Source organism: Daphnia pulex, chromosome 3, assembly GCF_021134715.1.
Source record: "Daphnia pulex isolate KAP4 chromosome 3, ASM2113471v1".
NCBI classification, from domain to species: domain Eukaryota; kingdom Metazoa; phylum Arthropoda; class Branchiopoda; order Diplostraca; family Daphniidae; genus Daphnia; species Daphnia pulex.
The window spans coordinates 3,998,067-4,016,629 of record NC_060019.1 but is presented as its reverse complement, the minus strand read 5'-3'; the positions used below and the strand labels follow the sequence as shown (position 1 = coordinate 4,016,629).

The window sequence follows — 18,563 nt, the reverse complement described above, 5'->3', positions numbered from 1 at the left end:
TTTTTTTTTCTAGCTCGAATTGGCTTTGCAATAGTCTTTTATCATTGTAATCTTTCAAACAATAACTTTTAATTACTTTGCACATCTCTGTTAACATTTATTGGTAGTTTTTTGTATTTATTTCGTACGGTTTTATTATAAAAATAATTTAGGTTTCACAATTATTTTAGGTTTTTTGTGTTTTATAATTCATTACATGCTTACTTGGTTTTCATTAGTCTCACTCTTTTTCACATTCCCCTTTCTTCCTAATGTCGATCTAACAACACCGTCTCGTCATCACTCTCTTCGTTACGCTCCTCATGATAATCCTCCTCCTCGTCCTCCTCTTCAAACCAGATTTGGGATCTGTCGATCAACGGCAGGATCCCACCCGCCCTCCTCTTCTTCGTTTTACTTTCTTCGTCTTTTATCTTTTCTTCGTCGTCAATTCCTTCTTCTACCCTCTCATCTACAATTGCAATGTTTAAATATATAAATTTAAAAAAAATCACAAATTTGTACCTTTAAACGTTTCACTGGCATTATCTACTGAGCCATCCCCCTCTTTGCGTATTCTTTCGTTGCTCGTTGCCTCCCCTTGGTCCCTCTTCCTTATTCCTTGCTCCACTGAATATAGGTAAAATAAATTCGTCAAATAAACTATGTACTATATACAAAATTAAGAAAACATAAACTTATTAAACAAAAACACAAATTGGCGCATCTTAAATGTCTACTACTCCTGCAAATGGCTCTATTGGTGTCGTAACTGCAGCAGCTTGTTCTTCAAAATCAAAATACATGGGGATTTCTGCCAGTAGGAGACTTGGATTAGACATATTTTCTTGCTGTATTAACGACTGGAATTGTTATAATTCGCCTTTCCATAAGTAAACTTTTTTTATTTAAAAAAATGCCGCTATGTGCGTGATTGTATTAATTTCACCCGTAAGCGTTTATAAGTTCATGTATACAATAATTATCATTACTACATCATCTAATTATATACATTCTCCGGCGATTGTTGTAATTGCAGTATAAATTATGCCTTTAAAATAATAATATTACAAATAGAATAGGCCTAATCCAGGATTATTAGTTATAGTGGCACGCCTATAGTCCTAGAAATCCTACGATTCTGAGATTTACGGATTTTAGACGCACGAATTTGAATCAGCATGTTTTTGCATTTAGAAGATTTTTTTTAATTAAAGATTTTAGTTAGAGGTGCGCTCTTAGACCCACAAAAAAATACAGTAAGTTCTGGAAATCTTGGAATACTAAGGATTATGGATTGTTGTGGCACGCTCTGTTATATCCACGAAGGAAGAACCAATAGCATCTTTGCAGATCGAACATTCAATTATGGCCCAATCATCTGTCCTTTTTAGATTCAGAGGTCAATAGTGGATTCTTCTGCAGTCGCAGTAAACTTTATCTTTATTCAATTTAGATGTGACAGACACTAAATTATCCTTGTTTGAATTTGATCTAGGGAACGGAGAGATCAATTTGTAAGTGAGGCAACTTAGCCACTGTAAATGCAGTTTGAATGATCTCCCCCTAATGTCCATAAAAGTGCGTTGGCAATCGCATGTAGTCTGCAATTATTTGATTGCACCATATAACGTGTTCTTCTTAGTGTATTATCATACAATCCACCAATTGATGGAAATTTTTGTTCCACGAATTTATTGCTGCATTAACGTGAGTTGATTCCAATTTAATGGTGACTACCGGGGGATGGACCATGCGGATGGACCCTCCACCATTTTCTTTGTGCGGTGCTTAATTTTACCAATTTTTAGACCAACAGAAAATAACGGATTTACCCATTCAATTTTCCGCAACAGGTGGCAAAAAAAGGAAAAACAAAAGAACACTCCGCCAAAAAGATGTTAAGAACTACCTGTCACAAATGTCACATAAAGGGGCATTATGGGAACATGTGCCCCAACCTTCCACCAGCATATGGTATGCTTACCTTAACAAACACCTTTTTCTATGTTATTAATTCTTTTTTATTGATTGTAGGCAATCCACCCCAATGAAAAACTAGCCCTTTTTGGTGATCAGTTTATGTAGTGGATAAAGAAACTGAAGGAGGAAGAGATGGAGTGGGGATATTGAAAGCGGTTCTAGAATTCGTTGCGGAAGAGAACGTTGAAAGCAACGCAATGGTAGGAAAAGAGCGGGTAGCTGAGGGTAGCAATTGTGGAAAGAAGAAGCCGAAGAAGAAAAAAAGAAAGAACAACCGGAAATAAAGACAAAAAATGGCTAGACGGAAATGTAATGTCTGCAACGAGAAAGGCAACACCGAAGTTTTCTTATATTTACAACGTTGGCATTATCAAAATTGAACCCCATGCACTGATTCAGTCTAAAAAGCAATTTCTTTTCGTCCGCGATTAAGGACATGTAGAGAGGGAAAATGAGACGATGAAAATAGAGATATACTTGAAGCAAGGAACGAGGTAAAGTAAATATCTAATCTAATTCAAACTGTCAAGTTGCTTAATTTTTTTCTATGATACTATATGTTTTCAGGTTGAAGGGCGTGGGCACCAAGGACACGGAGTTAGTCCTCTCCTACAAATTTTTGTAAACCATGAACTGGCTCATTAGTCATTACACCGTTTATTTGTGTGGTAGCTGTAATGCGAGTGGAGACCGTGCGCTGAAGTTGGCGCGAAGAAGGCTGCTAGGGGAGCGGTGAGCAGAGAGGCGGTGGGAGGCATTCGGGCTCAAGTTCTCAGACGCTGGAGATCAACTTTGTTCATGTCCGTTTCATCTTTGTATTTCCCTATGTTCACTACAGTGCTATTCAGTTAAATACAGTGGCGATCTTCCAATCGCACCCAGACACAACAACACCCAAACAATTTATGAAGCTATTACGCAATAATGTAAGCAAGGGATAACATTTAAGTGATTTGATCGCAGGTGCAGTTTTCAACCCGATCCTCCGCCTTTTGGTGGACGGTGAGTTTTAATATAACTTATCTATCGGTATTACTTACATAACGTTTGCATGTAAACAATGGAATGGGCTTCAAGGCGTTATCCCCGAAGTTTAAGTTGGTGGAACATGCTCTTCTTCCAGATGATCGAGCCGACGAGTTTTATCCTTCGGCACATACGTGTTCTTATATTGCTTATCATACCATTCCAGACATTTTCCATACTATTCCAACCCAGCAATTTTCAAGGAAAAAATGACATTGATGAAAAGTCTTTCCTACAGCTTTTTTATATTTAAATCTCTTACAAAATTAAACGATGCATCAAAAAATTTGTAGAATTTCATAAAATATGCAGAGCAAAGTACTCCAGATAATTATGAAGTGATGAAGTTAGACGAGAGGAAAGCGAACGATCGATCTGTATTAAATAGGGAAAGTTTACAGACGACCTTCTCAGTGAGAGCGCGAAAGAAACTGAGGAGAAGAAGGTTTCGTAAGGTTAAGCTTCCATGCGTCAAAATTCAACTTAAGCTTTGCTTATGCGACGTTGCCTTTTATACGAAGTCTGTATTCTGTTGCTATCTCTGTCGTTCTCTTGAAATAGGTTAGTTGCAATTGCTGTTTAGACAATGTAATTCTTCCAACGCTATTTCTTCCTTTTTTCCAGTTAGACAACTGGTAAAAAACGCTTCCAGTTTTCCAAGTGTTAACTTGAGAATAAGTTGAAACTGTGCGAGTAACAATTTTGTGTGACAGGCAACGACGCATAAGCAAAGCTAAGAAAAGCTAAGGCTTGATTTTGCCGCCCTCTAGGTTAGCTCGGAGAGGACTAAAATGACTAAACGTCAGATGGCGTCATTTATAGTGTTATCACTCGGATCAATTCGTGTTAAAATTCGTTATTTCAGTGAAAATATACGGTATTGGCCGGGCTGGACCCACCCTTTTCGTATTTCGCCTTAAGGCCCTAAGGGCGAAAGAGGGTTGTATTCAGCCGTAGGCAGTACGAAAAGGGTGATTTTGGTGAGCGTCGTCTACAAATTCATCACAAATTAAGCACCGCCCATCAAAAATGGCTGAGGCTCCGTTTTGAAATGGGAGGCGCTTATTTGAACTTTGAATTAGAAATACACATAGTTAGGTTCATTTTAAAAATATTTAAAATATACCATGAGAATTAGCGCAAAAAACTGATTCTAACCAAGTATGTTAAAAACAAATTGAAATTTCATGCAACGACCCTATTCGATGGCTGCAAATCAAGAATGGCGACTTCATCAAACAAGCGGCGGGGAGCAACAAATACGACATAGTTGAGCAGCCAAAATGCCGCATTCAAAGGTCAGTGATTACGACTGTAATAAGAAAAAAGCAGAAACATTCACAATAATGAGTGGAATGTTGGAAGGTGAAAACTGTCATCTTGTCCTTTTTCGGAGAAAACGACGAGCCATTGTGCAAAGTGGAGGCATCAAGCAATAATATATAACGGCGGCGATAGGTCCAGGAAATCATCAGTATTTGATAACGATCAAGATCGCTGACGTTATTTCTTTCTCATTTGCAGTATAAAAAGGCATGGAAATGTTGTCAAATCATTCTTTCAAAAACCAAAAATCATTCAGAATTTTTTAGAGTTTTACTATTTCAAAATGCCTTTCCCCGATTATAAGCCCTGATACGGCCGATACTAGCCCCTGATTACGCATCTGAGCATATTTATATTATATATTATATGATTATTATATGAGCAGATTTTATTTCACTCGTCACACTTAGGCACAATGGCACTTTTAGGTGGAAAAATTTTACTAATTTTTTTTCGGGTTTTTTTGTTTCTTGAATATCTCAAGAAATAACGATGAGATTTTCATGAAACTTTTTACAGTTAATGATTACACTACAAAGAATAAACTGTAGAAAAATTTGATTTTTAAAATCATATTTACTATTTTTACCGTTCCTGTCCAATATGGCCCGGTTTCCCAAATGGGTCCGGTCTCCCCTACTTGTATTTGCTGGAACGTTGACTTATGTAACAGTCCATGTACGTCACCTTACAGATATTCAGATACGGAAACCTTATTCAGTTTAAAACGAAATCCTGTATAACGTCATCATAAATTCTCTTTATTACATTTATTTATATTATTTCCAGCCACCATCACCATATTCACCGCCAAATCGGCAAATCAACAGTAAAAACCTCCACCAGCACCAGAAGCTGTGGCTTGGGCCGCTTGGGCAACCGAGTATGCCTTGTTGGCCGCTTGCTTGGCAGCGGCAAGATCAGCCAATGAAGCCTGTTGTCTGTAAACCAATGCTTGGGCGTTTGCTTGGGTTTGAAATGCCAGCTGGGTCTGAGAAGCCTGTTGCTCCATGGCGGCTTTGACAGCAGCGACAGTCTGGGCAGCGTGAGACTTGGCAGCCTTGGCAGCAGCTTCCAAAGCTTGAGCCTGTTGCAAGGCCCGGACTTTGGTTGCTTCAGCAGCCTGAACGGTCTGGGCAGCTTGATCGGCTTGTGCAGATTCGGCAAATGCAGTGGCCTTGGCAGCTTGGGCGGCCAGTGAAATCTGGTCAGCCTTGGCTTGTTTGGTTCCTACTATGGCCAGGGCTTGTTGGGTAGCTTGAACCGCTTTGGCTGCCAGAGTCACTTGCGCTTGCTGGGTGACCTGAGATGCAGCGAAAGATCAAGCATTCTGGGCAGCTACGAAACCTAAAACATCGAATAGATAAGTAAATTCTGTTGAATTTACGATAAAAAGAAATTGGAAAAGAAATTCACCCATATCATCTCCAGCGATGTCCCAAATCTGCCCCTGACCTGTTACGTTGGCGCAGCAGCTAGCTACAATCCCTCCCGAGTTCCTCAACCAAGTGGTGCGTTGGCTCTATTTTTAAGATTCTAATGCTGAAACCGACACAAAATAAATGTTACGAAATGAAACTGTATGACCAGTCATCTTAAACAGTACTTACCGTTCATTAAATGCCCTTTTGAGTTGGCGGGATCCAGACATTAAGCTCGTTGGGCACCCACTCATCATGTGACGGATCCTGCCCAACCCAACTGACATAGTAGTGCACAATTCCATGAAAACGTCTAGAAGAAAATACAAACGTGTTTGACTAAAACTATTTAAAAAAAAACAGTTATTTCGATTGCCTTGATTCGAATTGTACAACCTACCCTACCCGTTTCATCATTAAAACATTTGTACATTACAATTCCCTATCATTTGACATCGTTTATTATCAGATTAATTTTTATGTTACGTTACCCGAATTTAATTTTTTTTGCCCAAGTAATCGTTTCACCCACAAGCACACGGCAGTCCCACGGATGTTCGCCAGATGCCGTACTGGGACATACAAAACATCCGTTGGATGTCCGAGGGACCGCCGCATATCCGCACAGGAGGGCGTTCGGAGGTCGGAATAACGTTAGAAGACCAACCCAAATCGGCGCCCACGGACGTAGAACGGACATCCAAGTTCCACTCCGTAGAAATAAATATTTATTTCTGGGTTCGCTCGTAATTATCTTATCCCAAAGAAATTAGCAGTTAGGGCAACGGATATAGTTTTTTGATACGTATATATATGATACGTATAGCAGGTGAAAGCGGTTGAGCGGTACAGAACATTCCTTGATCGTAATGCCTGACCGCTATACATCTGTACTATCTGAAAGCCCGCAGGTACCAGCCCTTCTCAAATGTATTCAAATCAACTTACGTCACTCCAGTCTTGCATCATCCTCTCTCTCACAAATTATTCTTGATTTGGATATCGATGTTGTCCTTATTCAAGAGCCTTACGTGTTGCCTTCTCTTTCTCCTGTGGTTGCAAATATTCCCCCTGGTTTCACGGCGTTTCATCAGCTCTCTGATGACTACTCGTATGGGGCTGCTATTTTAATACGAGACTCGATTGTCTCAGCCGGGAAACCTGTCTGTATGCACATTTCTAACTCTGCTGCATGTGTTGAGTTGACAACGAACAAAGGCCCATTACGCCTATCCTCCGTCTACATCCGTCCCTCTATTGTGGATTTTTCGGCCACGACCCTGACCATCCTTGAGGCACTCTCTGCTCCCTTTTCGATAATCGGTGCTGATGCTAATGCAAGATCTCGGATGTGGGACAGCCCTTTCAATGATAAGCGTGGTTCTGATCTGGAGTCTCTGCTGACCTGCTCTAACCTAAGAGTTGTCAATCAACCTCACTCTGAGCTTGATTTTGTTCCTGCCGGGACATCATTTGCCGATCTTACCCTCGCAGGTGATAAAGTCTGTATTCACAGCTGGTTCTTCCTGGACACTCCTTCTCTCTCAGACCACCCTTATATCTTTTTTGAGATCAACCATGGAGATTTTGCTAAAACTAAAAGGAAGCATTTACGTCCGTCAGTTCCTAAATTACCTTTCATCCACCGCGAGCTATTGTCTCTCGAACTAACGAAAGCACTACGTTGTCTGCCTGTCTACTCCCAGATTGAATCCACTGAGATAGTTAATGACCAAATTGCTAAACTTGTCTCGGCGATTTCCTCCAGTGCTCTCGCTGCCAAGATCCCCTGTCCTCGTACCAGGTGCGCCAAAAACATGATATGGTGGACACAGGACCTATCTGTCCTCCGAAGTAAGGCTCGCTCTCACCACAAGGACTGGTCAAAGAGCAAAAACGCTCAAAATGAACTGCTGTACCGTCGTAGCAAAGCAGTGTATCAGCGGGAACTTAGAGCTGCTAAATGTAGAGCTTGGGAGAAAGCTAGGACGAATGCGACTAATGGGGATATGTTCCGTGTCCTATCTGAGTTCGCGGGAAAAACCAAGTCTATCTCTCTACCTTCTGAAGTATCTATCGATGGAACTCTATCTGCAGATGCGGTTTTGATTGCAGAGGGCTGTGCCAGACATTTCTTTCCTGTTGAACCCCCGTCTGAATCAACTCACTCAGCAGTGGAAAGTGAAGCCATTGCCGCTGTCCTCTCTCAGCTCGACGATGAACCCCCACCGGTCTCTGACTGGGAATTTGAAACCGCGGCACGATCACTTAACACTAAATCCGCCCAAGGAATTGATGGCATCGCAGCCGATCTGCTACTTTTTAGCCTACCGCTGATCAAACCGTACCTATTTGTCATCCTCAATGCGTGCATATCCATGTGTTTCTTCCCAGACTCCTGGAAAGTCGCTAAAGTTTCAGTCATTGGCAAACCCAATAAATGTGACTACACCTCCTTGAACAGCTTTAGACCGATTAGTTTAGTGTCCAATTTGGCCAAATTTCTCGAGAAGATAGTTCTGGGCCGGTTGCTCTGGCTCGATAGTGTAAACAACTGGATCAGTACTAGTCAACATGGTTTCAGAGCTAACCACTCTACTGAAACAGCGGCGCATACCCTGGTTTCTTTCATCGAAGATGCATTCTCCGAGAATAAAGTATGCGCCACCGCTTTCTTGGACATCAAGAGTGCCTTTGACTCTGCCTGGCATCCGGCCATTATTCACGCTCTAGCTAAACGTGCTTGCCCCAACTACCTCATAAAAATCATAAGCAGTTTCCTCTCTAATAGACAGGCGTGCTTTTCTGTAAAGGAACATACCCACACCAGTTTTGTTAAGCTAGGATGTCCGCAAGGTGGAGTTCTTTCACCTTTACTATGGAATCTGCTTGTCGATGACCTACTCCGCCTCACATTCCCATTTCCGGTCAAAATGATCGCCTATGCTGACGATATAACTATTATCACGTGCCACAAAGAAGCGAGTATTGCCACAAAAAACCTCCAACTTGTTTGTGACTCTGTCGGAGCTTGGCTTGCGTCTAGAAAGCTGTTTCTTAATGCTGTTAAAACTGTCCTTGTCATATTGTCACGTTTCGACCGATTGGTTCCCGGAATCGACGTTTCCCATTCGATTCTGATCCTGGGAAGTTGACGATTCTCCGACGCCTGACATTAATAGTTCTTGGGGACGAAACGACGTTGACTGAGGATACAAAAAGGGTTAGCATGTCTCTCGGTGTTGGACTTTCTCTTGGACTTTCTGTAGTGTTGAGTTGTTCGCTGTTCTTGTCTGTGTGTTGATTGGACTCTTTTACTGTGTTGGTGTGTGTGTCGGTGGTGGAGTCGCGACCTCCAGTCTGTTTGTTTCACTTTTATCAAACAGCTTCTGGTCGCTCTTTCCAACCGAACGTGTTAACCTCCTTACCCGTGACATTTGGTGGAGATGCAGGGTAGGGAGAGGAGCACGTTCGGTTTTCCTTTTTTCACATCACGGTCTTTTCCCTATTGTAGTCAGGGTATAGAGAGGAACACGTTCGGTTTTCCATTTTTTCACACCACGGTCTTTTCCCTATTGTTTAAAAGCTGTTGAATGTTACTTATGTGTTCAAATGTAGAAATTCTCGTGAAAATTACCTTTCCATCCTGTGACCCTATTTTACCTATACCTACAGAGATAGGAAAGTCGAGGACTTTGCCGGAATCTCGAGAGCGGTCGGTAGTGTAAGGAAAGTCGAGGACTTTGCCGGAAATCCGGAGGAGACAATACGGTCGGAACCTCCTGGAGAATTACACTGACAGAGGCGAAAAATCCCAAACCAATCCCAACTCCCTTCTTTTGCTCCCAAAAACCACCTGTGTTATTTATGATAAGTTACAATCCAGACGAGAGTTAAAAAATGTTGACTGACTTGGGTTGCAAAGTAATCATTATGTGATTGTATTTTGTAGTGTGTGATAATCGCGTTTGTTTTTTAGCCAAGTTTAGATCAAGAGCTTCGTGGATGAATTCACCTTAACCTGGATAACGTCGAAACTTAAAACATGTTGGTTATTAATTATTCATTCTACCCTGATAGATAGCCATCTGAGAGCTCTCCGTCATTGATGCCGTTATGGAAGTAATGCCATGATCGGGACGATCATTTACGTGGGCGGGGAAAATGTCACGTTTCGACCGATTGGTTCCCGGAATCGACGTTTCCCATTCGATTCTGATCCTGGGAAGTTGACGATTCTCCGACGCCTGACATTAATAGTTCTTGGGGACGAAACGACGTTGACTGAGGATACAAAAAGGGTTAGCATGTCTCTCGGTGTTGGACTTTCTCTTGGACTTTCTGTAGTGTTGAGTTGTTCGCTGTTCTTGTCTGTGTGTTGATTGGACTCTTTTACTGTGTTGGTGTGTGTGTCGGTGGTGGAGTCGCGACCTCCAGTCTGTTTGTTTCACTTTTATCAAACAGCTTCTGGTCGCTCTTTCCAACCGAACGTGTTAACCTCCTTACCCGTGACAATATTCTCCCGAAAGCTGATTCCATGGGACAATCTTTATGTCTTCATTGACCATACAAGGATCTCGCCTTCGCATACAGCCTCTTTTCTTGGTTTCGTCTTGGATTCTCGGCTGAAATGGAAAAATCACATTGAAGCAAAATGTGTGTCTGCGACGAGGGCCATGATGGCTGTAAGCAGTTGCCTCCGGCAATCTTTTGGTTACGATAGGAAACGCTTACGATTTCTCTACTCCTCCACTGTTGAGCCCATCTTCACATACGGTTGCTCTGTCTGGGCTTCTGTTTTACGCACAAAGGCCGGTATAAAGAAGATCCGTTCGTTTCAGCGGTTGATCTGCCGGATGATTACGCGCTCGTTCAAAACGGCCCCTACCGAATCGCTTATTATCTTATCCAATATGCTTCCACTTGATCTCCGCATACTGGAAATAGCCACTTCTCGTCTGCTCTCTCACCCGGCTGGTGAGTTTGTCAAATCATCTAGCAAACTAATCCTTAAGCGTCTCCCCCATGAACTTAAGCACAAAAAGAGTGAACGAGTCAGTACATTTATTTCTACTCAACACCCACCGTGGAGAATTTGTCTCTACTCCTCTAGCCTCTCTTACGCGTCTGTCGATCTTTTTCCATTCGCGCTAAACACCCTCCGCTGCTATATTCGTGTGTTTCTGAACTCTGGCGCCGCTGGACTTTGCGTAGTCTTCACAGACTCCGCGGCTGTAATCAGGATACTTAATCTGACGCTACCCCCCTCAATCTCATTCCGCAGTGGACTGAGCGTCGCTCTTGCTGAGGCCATTGAGACTATAAAGGAGCTGAGGCCTAAGTATACCAGCAGTGAAATTATCTTAGTTGAGAGGCTCGTAATGCTCAGTCCGGCCGCTACACTTTCTCTGGCGGAGGTGAGCAACCTTGATCTTCTGGCAAAACTCGGCAACTCTTGTCATGTCTTCACTGCTGCCAATCCAAACTCACCCGGTCTCGCCCTAGCTAGCTTCTGGGCCAAATATCCCTCTCCGTTTACAACTCGATACGCCCCGGTCTCCCAGAAGGCTATTCAGAAAGAGCTCTCGAAATATGTATGGAATATCTGGAATAAGGAGTGGGTGTCATTGTCAACCAACTTGAGCGTAAAAGCCTTCTTCCCTGATGTGTACTCCGCCAACAGGCTCCTCAAAGTAAAAACTAGTGCAATCTCTACCCAGCTACTCACAGGCCACTGCCCCCTAAATGCTCACCAACATTGGTTTGGCTTTACTTCATCCGCCTCCTGTCGATGCGGTGCTACTATTGAGTCCGTTACTCACTTTCTTTTCTACTGCCCAAACTACTCTAGTCTCAGAGAGGAGCTGTATGGAAAGCTCCTTGCCGTCAACCTTCCCTGGCCCCCTCCTCTCCATATCTTTCCAAAATCAAATCTGTCCTGGAATGCACTGGTCAAATATGTGCTTAGCACTAAGCGTTTCTCTCTTAAATAGTTGAAGACGAACGCATCTCGTGTCTCTATATTATTTCGTCTAACACTGATTTTAGGCCTCTTGAAGCATATCTTATTTGCTCTGTTCCGGTGGCTAGGAATGGGGTCCGGGAGCGCGCGTTCCCGTTGGCCACCTATCCAGCCACCGGATACTATGGTCTCACTGCCTGCGTGAGGGCTCTCTTGGACAGACTAGCGCTTTCCTTGGAGACGCCCTCTGCTCGCTTCTCGTGAACCAGTAGCTCAATTTTATGGAATCAGCCACTAGAGTACAGTGTTGTCATTGTTGATGGTCTGGTATTTTAATTTAGCCCCTCTCCTATTCTCTTTCTCTCTGATAATATCAGCTCGTCAGGCCGGGGCTCTGGGAACTGCTGTCGGGAACCCATAGGGGAATGTAGCTATGCCGGCGACCACCGGCTGGTGGTCTAGAAGGTCTAACCAAGCCGGACAGGTACTCAAATCCCCTTTGGTCTTGCCCTGGCACGCCCGCACCAGAGCCGCCGCGCAGGCCCAGTTTCCCAAATTTATGTACAACTCTCTAGTCCTATGGATCGTTCCCTTTTGTAAAACATGTAACTTTGATGCTAATTGGGTGAAATACACGGGGCAATACTCGGTCTTCGAGTCCACGCCCTTAAAAAAAAAAATATGAATACATCAGGACTCTTTTTTTGAAAGCTCCCAAAATGTTTAATGCTGAAAAGCGATGTAAGTATTTAGAAGATATCAAAGATCTAGCTACAGATGCGGCGGCGCTTTTATGGGAATAGATACTATAATTAATGCTCGTACTGCCCAAACTCCACATATCTGTATCTTCGAATCTATGCATTTTTTCATCAAAATATCCAACAAAATCAAATACTTTTTTTCTGACCATCCAACTTTCTCAAGATCCCTGCTTTGAGCCTTTTAATTACCCGCACTTTTTAAAAGCCTGTCTCTAACTCTTCCTCTATCATCCTATACTATCCTATACTATAAAAGAATAAGCGTTTTGGGAGGAGGAGTTTTCCGTGTGCTCACGCGCTGATTGGTCGCCGGGGTTTCTACCTGTTTTGGGTTCTTTACCCTCAAGGGAAAATCCTCGAGTTGCAAGAGGGGAGGCTGAGTCGCTGATGGGGGGGGGATCTAGCTAGGGGAGAAAATGTGACGAAAGGAACATGGAAATTCGTTCGTTTTTTTACCTACGATAGCTGTTAAGCGAAAATGACGTTTGTAAAAAATGAACTTCATATTTAACACTAAGTAAAATGTGTTCACAAAAAATTAAAGACTAAAATCGGCTTACTAACTTATAAATAACGAGACGGCAGTATGTGAATTTCACTCACCACGGTTGGAGCTCCGCCAAAGTATATAAAAGGTGGTAGAAACAGATTAAAATGAAATTGTTCTTTCTTACAAGGAAAAATGTTTTGATTGAACCAGTGTTTAATTCATAGATCCTTAAGGAACTTAAAATTAAAAGTGAAAATAGGCCTGTTTTCAGGGAGAAAGAAAACCGCTTAAATATTTTTTAAAGAGTTTCTTCTTCGTCGGGGTTTAACACTCTGGCTACTATATCTACTATATCCCGAAACATTTTATTACCTAAAATTAATAATAAATATCCGAGAATTAACGGATTAAAAAATATAAGACAGTGAGTGACGGATAACCAATCAAATGACAACAATTCCTGTCTCATATAAAAACACGAAAATTACGTATAAAAAGAAGAAGAAAACGAATTTGATTCACGGTCAAACACAATGCAATTGACTAAATTTCTACTCGGAAAAACGTGAGTGACGGGTAACTAATCAAAAGACAATAATACCAGTCTTAAATTAAACTGTTTGAATACGCATCCACGACTAAAACAGACCAAGCTTTCAGGGAAAAGACGAATAGTTCTAACAAAATTAAGCCGTTTAAGTGAGGGGCAGACAGAATATCAGGCGACAAATCGACGGGAAGGCAACGAATATTGGGTAATAAATAAACTACGGACAAAAATGAACAGGCTTATCAAGATATCACGCATTCAAATAAATTGCAAATAAAAAAATCTTTACAACTTGAAAAGAAAAAAAGTGATCAAAAAACGAAAATTGTCTAGCAAGAAGAAAATTAACTGGCAACAAGGCGACAATGAGTTTGACATGATTTGACAGGCAATGGAGTAGTTGGACATCCTGCGTTGTGCATTCTCCGCAAATGCGAAAATCTCATTTGTGTCCAACTCTGTCTGTGTCGCCTACAGCGTCTTATGGGAAAACCAACTTCTCCTCGGTTAAAAAATTGTTTTCTTATCTATGACTCTGATTTTCCCCCCTTTTCTTCCTAACAGTTAATACTTTATTCATTTCTCTATTACCTAATTTTTATTTCTATCCCCAATTCCATCTGGTTAATTTTTAATTAATTTTTGTTTGTGACTAGTTTTTTTGTTCGTCTCCTGTAGCAGACGTTTCTAGACGTTTCTAGACAGAATCGACCACGCTACGAACGAAATTCTTCTGCTACAGGAGACAACAAAAAAACCAGTCACAAACAAAAATTAATTAAAAATTAACCAGATGGAATTGGGGATAGAAATAAAAATTAGGTAATAGAGAAATGAATAAAGTATTCACTGTTAGGAAGAAAAGGGGGGAAATCAAAGTTATAGGTAAGAAAACAACTTTTTTAACGGGAAGAAGTTGGTTTTTCCATAAGACGCTGTAGGCGACACAGATCAAGTTGGACACAAATGAGATTTTCGAATTTGCGGAGAATGCGCAACGCAGGATGTCCAACTACTCCATAAGATGTCAACAGGGGGAAAAATTTTAATCACTCTGAATCAAAATAAAACATCGATCAAATCAATTGCAAATAAAACAATCTTCGCAAATTAAAATGAATAAATGAAAAAAGTGATCAAAAAACGAAAAAGGTCTAGCAAGAAGAAAATTAACAAGGCATCAATTAGATTTACGGGCCAGATGTCAACAGGGGAGAAAAATTTGCGAAGTGAGTACGGAAATTCGTTAATTTTTCGAATTTACGACAGCTCTGAAGTGAAAACGACTTTTGTTAAAAATGAACTTTATGGTTAAGACCAAGAGGAATATGTTCATAAAATAATAAAAACGGGAATCGGCCAACTAACTTATAAATAACAAGCAGGCAATGTGTGAAATTCACTCATCTTTGTTTGAGCTAGGCAAAGTATATGAATGGTGACTGTGTTTGTCTCAAACTCCTAATTAGTCCGCTCTTGTCTGATTCCGTGACGGAGAAATAGGTCCGCTTTGAATTTTTATACATAATTTGCTTTCGTTCGGTCTTCCCTTTAGAAAAAGAGAATTAACTGGCAAAAGGAAAAGGAGAACGACAAGGAGATAATGAGTTTGACTGGCAATTCGTCAACTTAAGGGGGGGAGGATTCAATCATTCTGAATCAAAACGAATAAAATTAAGCAACTCCTAAATTGCAACATCGTCCAATCTGTAAAAAATAACTGCCACTGACTTTGCCGATGCAATCGGCAGCTGAGCGGATATAGAGAGGATACCGGAGGATACCTCCGGCTAAATAGCGGAGCCCGCGCCCAAAGTTGCAACATTGACCACTCTGTAAATAAAAACAAATAACTGCCACTAACTTTGGTTAGGTTAGGTTAGGTTAGGCTAGGTTAGGTTAGGTTAGGTTCGGTTAGTTAAGTTTAGGTTACCAAGTGTAGTAGCTCCCGAACAACCATCACGGCGAAGCCGTGAAATTCACATCCGATATCATCACGGCGGAGCCGTGAAATTCAAATTCAGGATCAGCACGGCGAAGCCGTGAAAATCGGTAAAAGATTAGTCTAGGATAAGTTGTAGGTTTATTTTCAAAGTTATTTGGAACGACGGGAAAAGTAAAAGTCCAAATTGCTTACGAAAAACACGAATCCACGTTGCCTTGGGGTATGATTCATGCACAAAATTCTTATCTTTCCGTTAGCTTTCAACTGGCACAAGATTACTAATTTATTTTATATTTCCTTCTTTATTTCTAATCTATTTTTTACTTGAAAGCTTTTTTTCATTGAAAGTAGTTTAGACTTTTCCGAGATTCGAACCCGGAACGACTGGGTGGGTTCTCAGTGCTTTACCGTCACGCCATTTATTATATATGAGTATCAAGTCAGTCTTGGGACATATTCTTACGAGTATTCTTATAAGTCTTTGAAATCAGCCTTCGTTCGCAATAAAGGCACATTTTCATGAGAATCCGAATAATTCTTTTTTAAATTTCAACAATGAAACGTTTACGGAATCAGTTAAACTAGTGTCTGATGTGATGTCTTTATTGCCTGAAATTTGTATGTTAAACTTATTTCGTTTATGAACTCATTTTAAAAAACAACCCGATTACGCAAATTTAATGTTATTTTTAACTTTATTTAAAAAAATAAAGTTTCTTCTCATCCATATCATGTCTGAAGGCAAACAAAATTTCGAAAACAATTTTTCTACCTAAAGGAATTTTTAAAATCGCGCCTTTGCGGCTGATATTTTTTTAAAAAACAAGTAAAAATTCAAGGTCTTCAAAGAAAATTACTTTACGTGATATCTATACTTGGATGTATTATGGATGTCAATAGGATGTTGTTTTTGCTCATCCTAGGGACAACCAATACGTATAGCCATTGGACATCCATTTAACATCCCGTACGGGACATGGCTGTCAATCGGATATGCGGCTCTCATTCGGACATCCGACGGATGAAGTGTGCTATGTGGGAAAGAGTTCAAAGAAAAACTGAAGAAAAATTCATTTCCATAACAACAGTACTGGAAAATGCAAATTTTAAAAGTTATATCTTAAATTAATATCTTTCCCCCAAACCACAATATCTGTGACCGAGTAGCAGATTGATTATTACAAATATAACAGGCCCGTTCCACTCTTGGCGTTATGCACAAACAAATGAACGTAAATAATAAATATATGACTTACCCATTCAGAAGAATTTTTTCCACCTCGTAATCTCGTTCATCCATGTACATTAGGAGCTCCATAACTTTGAAACACAAATCAGTTGTTGAGACGAGACTTGATTTTTCACTTGAGCTAATCTACAGCAGACAGACTGGAGTGGTTAGACCTGGGTTAGACTTACAACCAACGTTTCTTTCCAGCAGTATATAGTTAGCTGTCTAATATAATTGATATGGTCAAATTGATCGCTGCTTAGTCGTTGCCTTTGTCCTTGGAAAATGAACATCACTCTCTGTTCTCTTTTCATCTGTGGTAAGACGCAGTAATTTCCTTTTTTCACATTGAATTAAACAAATAAAAGATTCGATGCTGATATTCAGTTATTACTAGCCTAATAAATTACTGCTGCTTCTTAAAACAAATGATCGATTTGAAATTATGCAGGATTACTAGTTGCACTGCAAGCCAACACCGTTACGGAAAATGATCGCCGTTACCCAACAACAATAAGTGATTTCTGCAGTTCAAGTCGCATAGGTAAAATTTGAATGCAATACCTTGTATTCATCTTTCTCAAATTATTTCATTTTTGGCTTATTATCAATCCTAAATAGGTTGCCCAAGCGGCTTCGATCTCTACTTCTCATTACGGCAGATACGGTCATGCATCATGCATGTGTAGAACTCTTTTTTCATATTCTGTAGGAAGAATTTGAACCTTCTTATTGTCAATCTTCTGCACTTTCTGCAAAAAATGATGGGTTGGCGTACTAAGTCTGTTCAATGTCTTACATTTTTTACGGATATTTCTATCTGATTACCAAACAAAAGCTTGCCTACATTTTTGTACATATAAGTTTTAACGTAACCCTAGCTTTTTTGCCACCGCCAACTCGGAAACTCTGGGCCACCCTTCCGGCTGAGTGGACCCTCTCGGCCCTTCGGTCAGTGCCCAGTGTCCACTGTCCACTACCATCACTATCACCCGATTCATCATCCGATTGCAGCTCATCATCAGATGAGTCGAATTCATCCCGGATTCCAGCCGCAGCAACAGCAGCAGCACCAACACCAACACCACAACAACAACCTCAACAACAACCACTACAACCATCCTATTATAAAAGATACGTGTAATAATAATAACGAAAAAATGATCAAGTCGAAGTCAACTAACCAGCGCCAGGAGATAAACACACAACTGTCCGTGCTGCGCAAAACAAATCGTTTTCCATCTGATTATTCGTTACACACTTCACGTAGCACGTAGTACTACGTAATAATAATTGACGATAAGTAGAATAACAGCATTTTCCCCAGTCATTCTCCTTTTTGTTTTCTTTTTCCTTAAGATATGTTTAAGTATGTGTGTATCAATCAAACTGGCTGATGATGGAGTTGCCTTAAACAGCTCGGCGGCCTATATATTTAGGCCAGCAGACAGACAGACGAATTTTTTCATTGAATGAATTCATTCATCAGGGCTCCTTTTCTTCTCTTCTTTTTTTTTATTAGGATTTTATTATAATCCCAACCAGTAGAAATGTGTATGCATTTCTTTCTTTAATTATTATCATGCCCCTGTGAATCAACAGATCGAGCGAGTTACGACACGTTATGATAGCCTCGGGGCTAGAGTGCACACTTGTGTGAAACGACGACACGATTCGATGAAAGACGCCCTTTTCATTTTTAGCCCAAATGTGTCACTCCATTTGATTTTGACGTCATTTTTTCTGTTTATCAATTGGACCACAATGAAAAGGGCGCGACTTGTTACGGGCCAGCCGAGTCAATGACGGGAGGAACGTCGTCGGCTGGCTTGGCGGTCATCAAATAAAGACGAACCTGTTGACCTCATCAGCCATCAGACGGACGA

The 18,563-nt window shown here is 40.9% G+C and overlaps 1 protein-coding gene across 1 annotated transcript; it reads right to left on the bottom strand.

Moving 5' to 3' along the window:
- Window positions 1–248: 248 nt before the first annotated feature.
- LOC124190281 lies at window positions 249–5,739 on the bottom strand. Its single transcript, XM_046582908.1, has 4 exons — window positions 5,731–5,739; window positions 5,152–5,617; window positions 505–609; window positions 249–451 (listed from the first exon to the last, which is right to left on the bottom strand). The coding sequence occupies exons 1-4, from the start codon at window positions 5,737–5,739 to the stop codon at window positions 249–251; spliced, it is 783 nt and encodes a 260-aa protein (XP_046438864.1).
- Window positions 5,740–18,563: the final 12,824 nt, after the last annotated feature.

What these genes read in the sequence shown, in the direction of transcription:
- LOC124190281 (XM_046582908.1), bottom strand. An exon ending in AGCTTCTGGTGCTGGTGGAG is followed by an intron (nt 610 to 5,151) that starts GTTTTTACTGTT and finishes ACCTATATTCAG; the next exon opens with TGGAGCAAGGAATAAGGAAG. An exon ending in TGCCAGTGAAACGTTTAAAG is followed by an intron (nt 452 to 504) that starts GTACAAATTTGT and finishes TTGCAATTGTAG; the next exon opens with ATGAGAGGGTAGAAGAAGGA.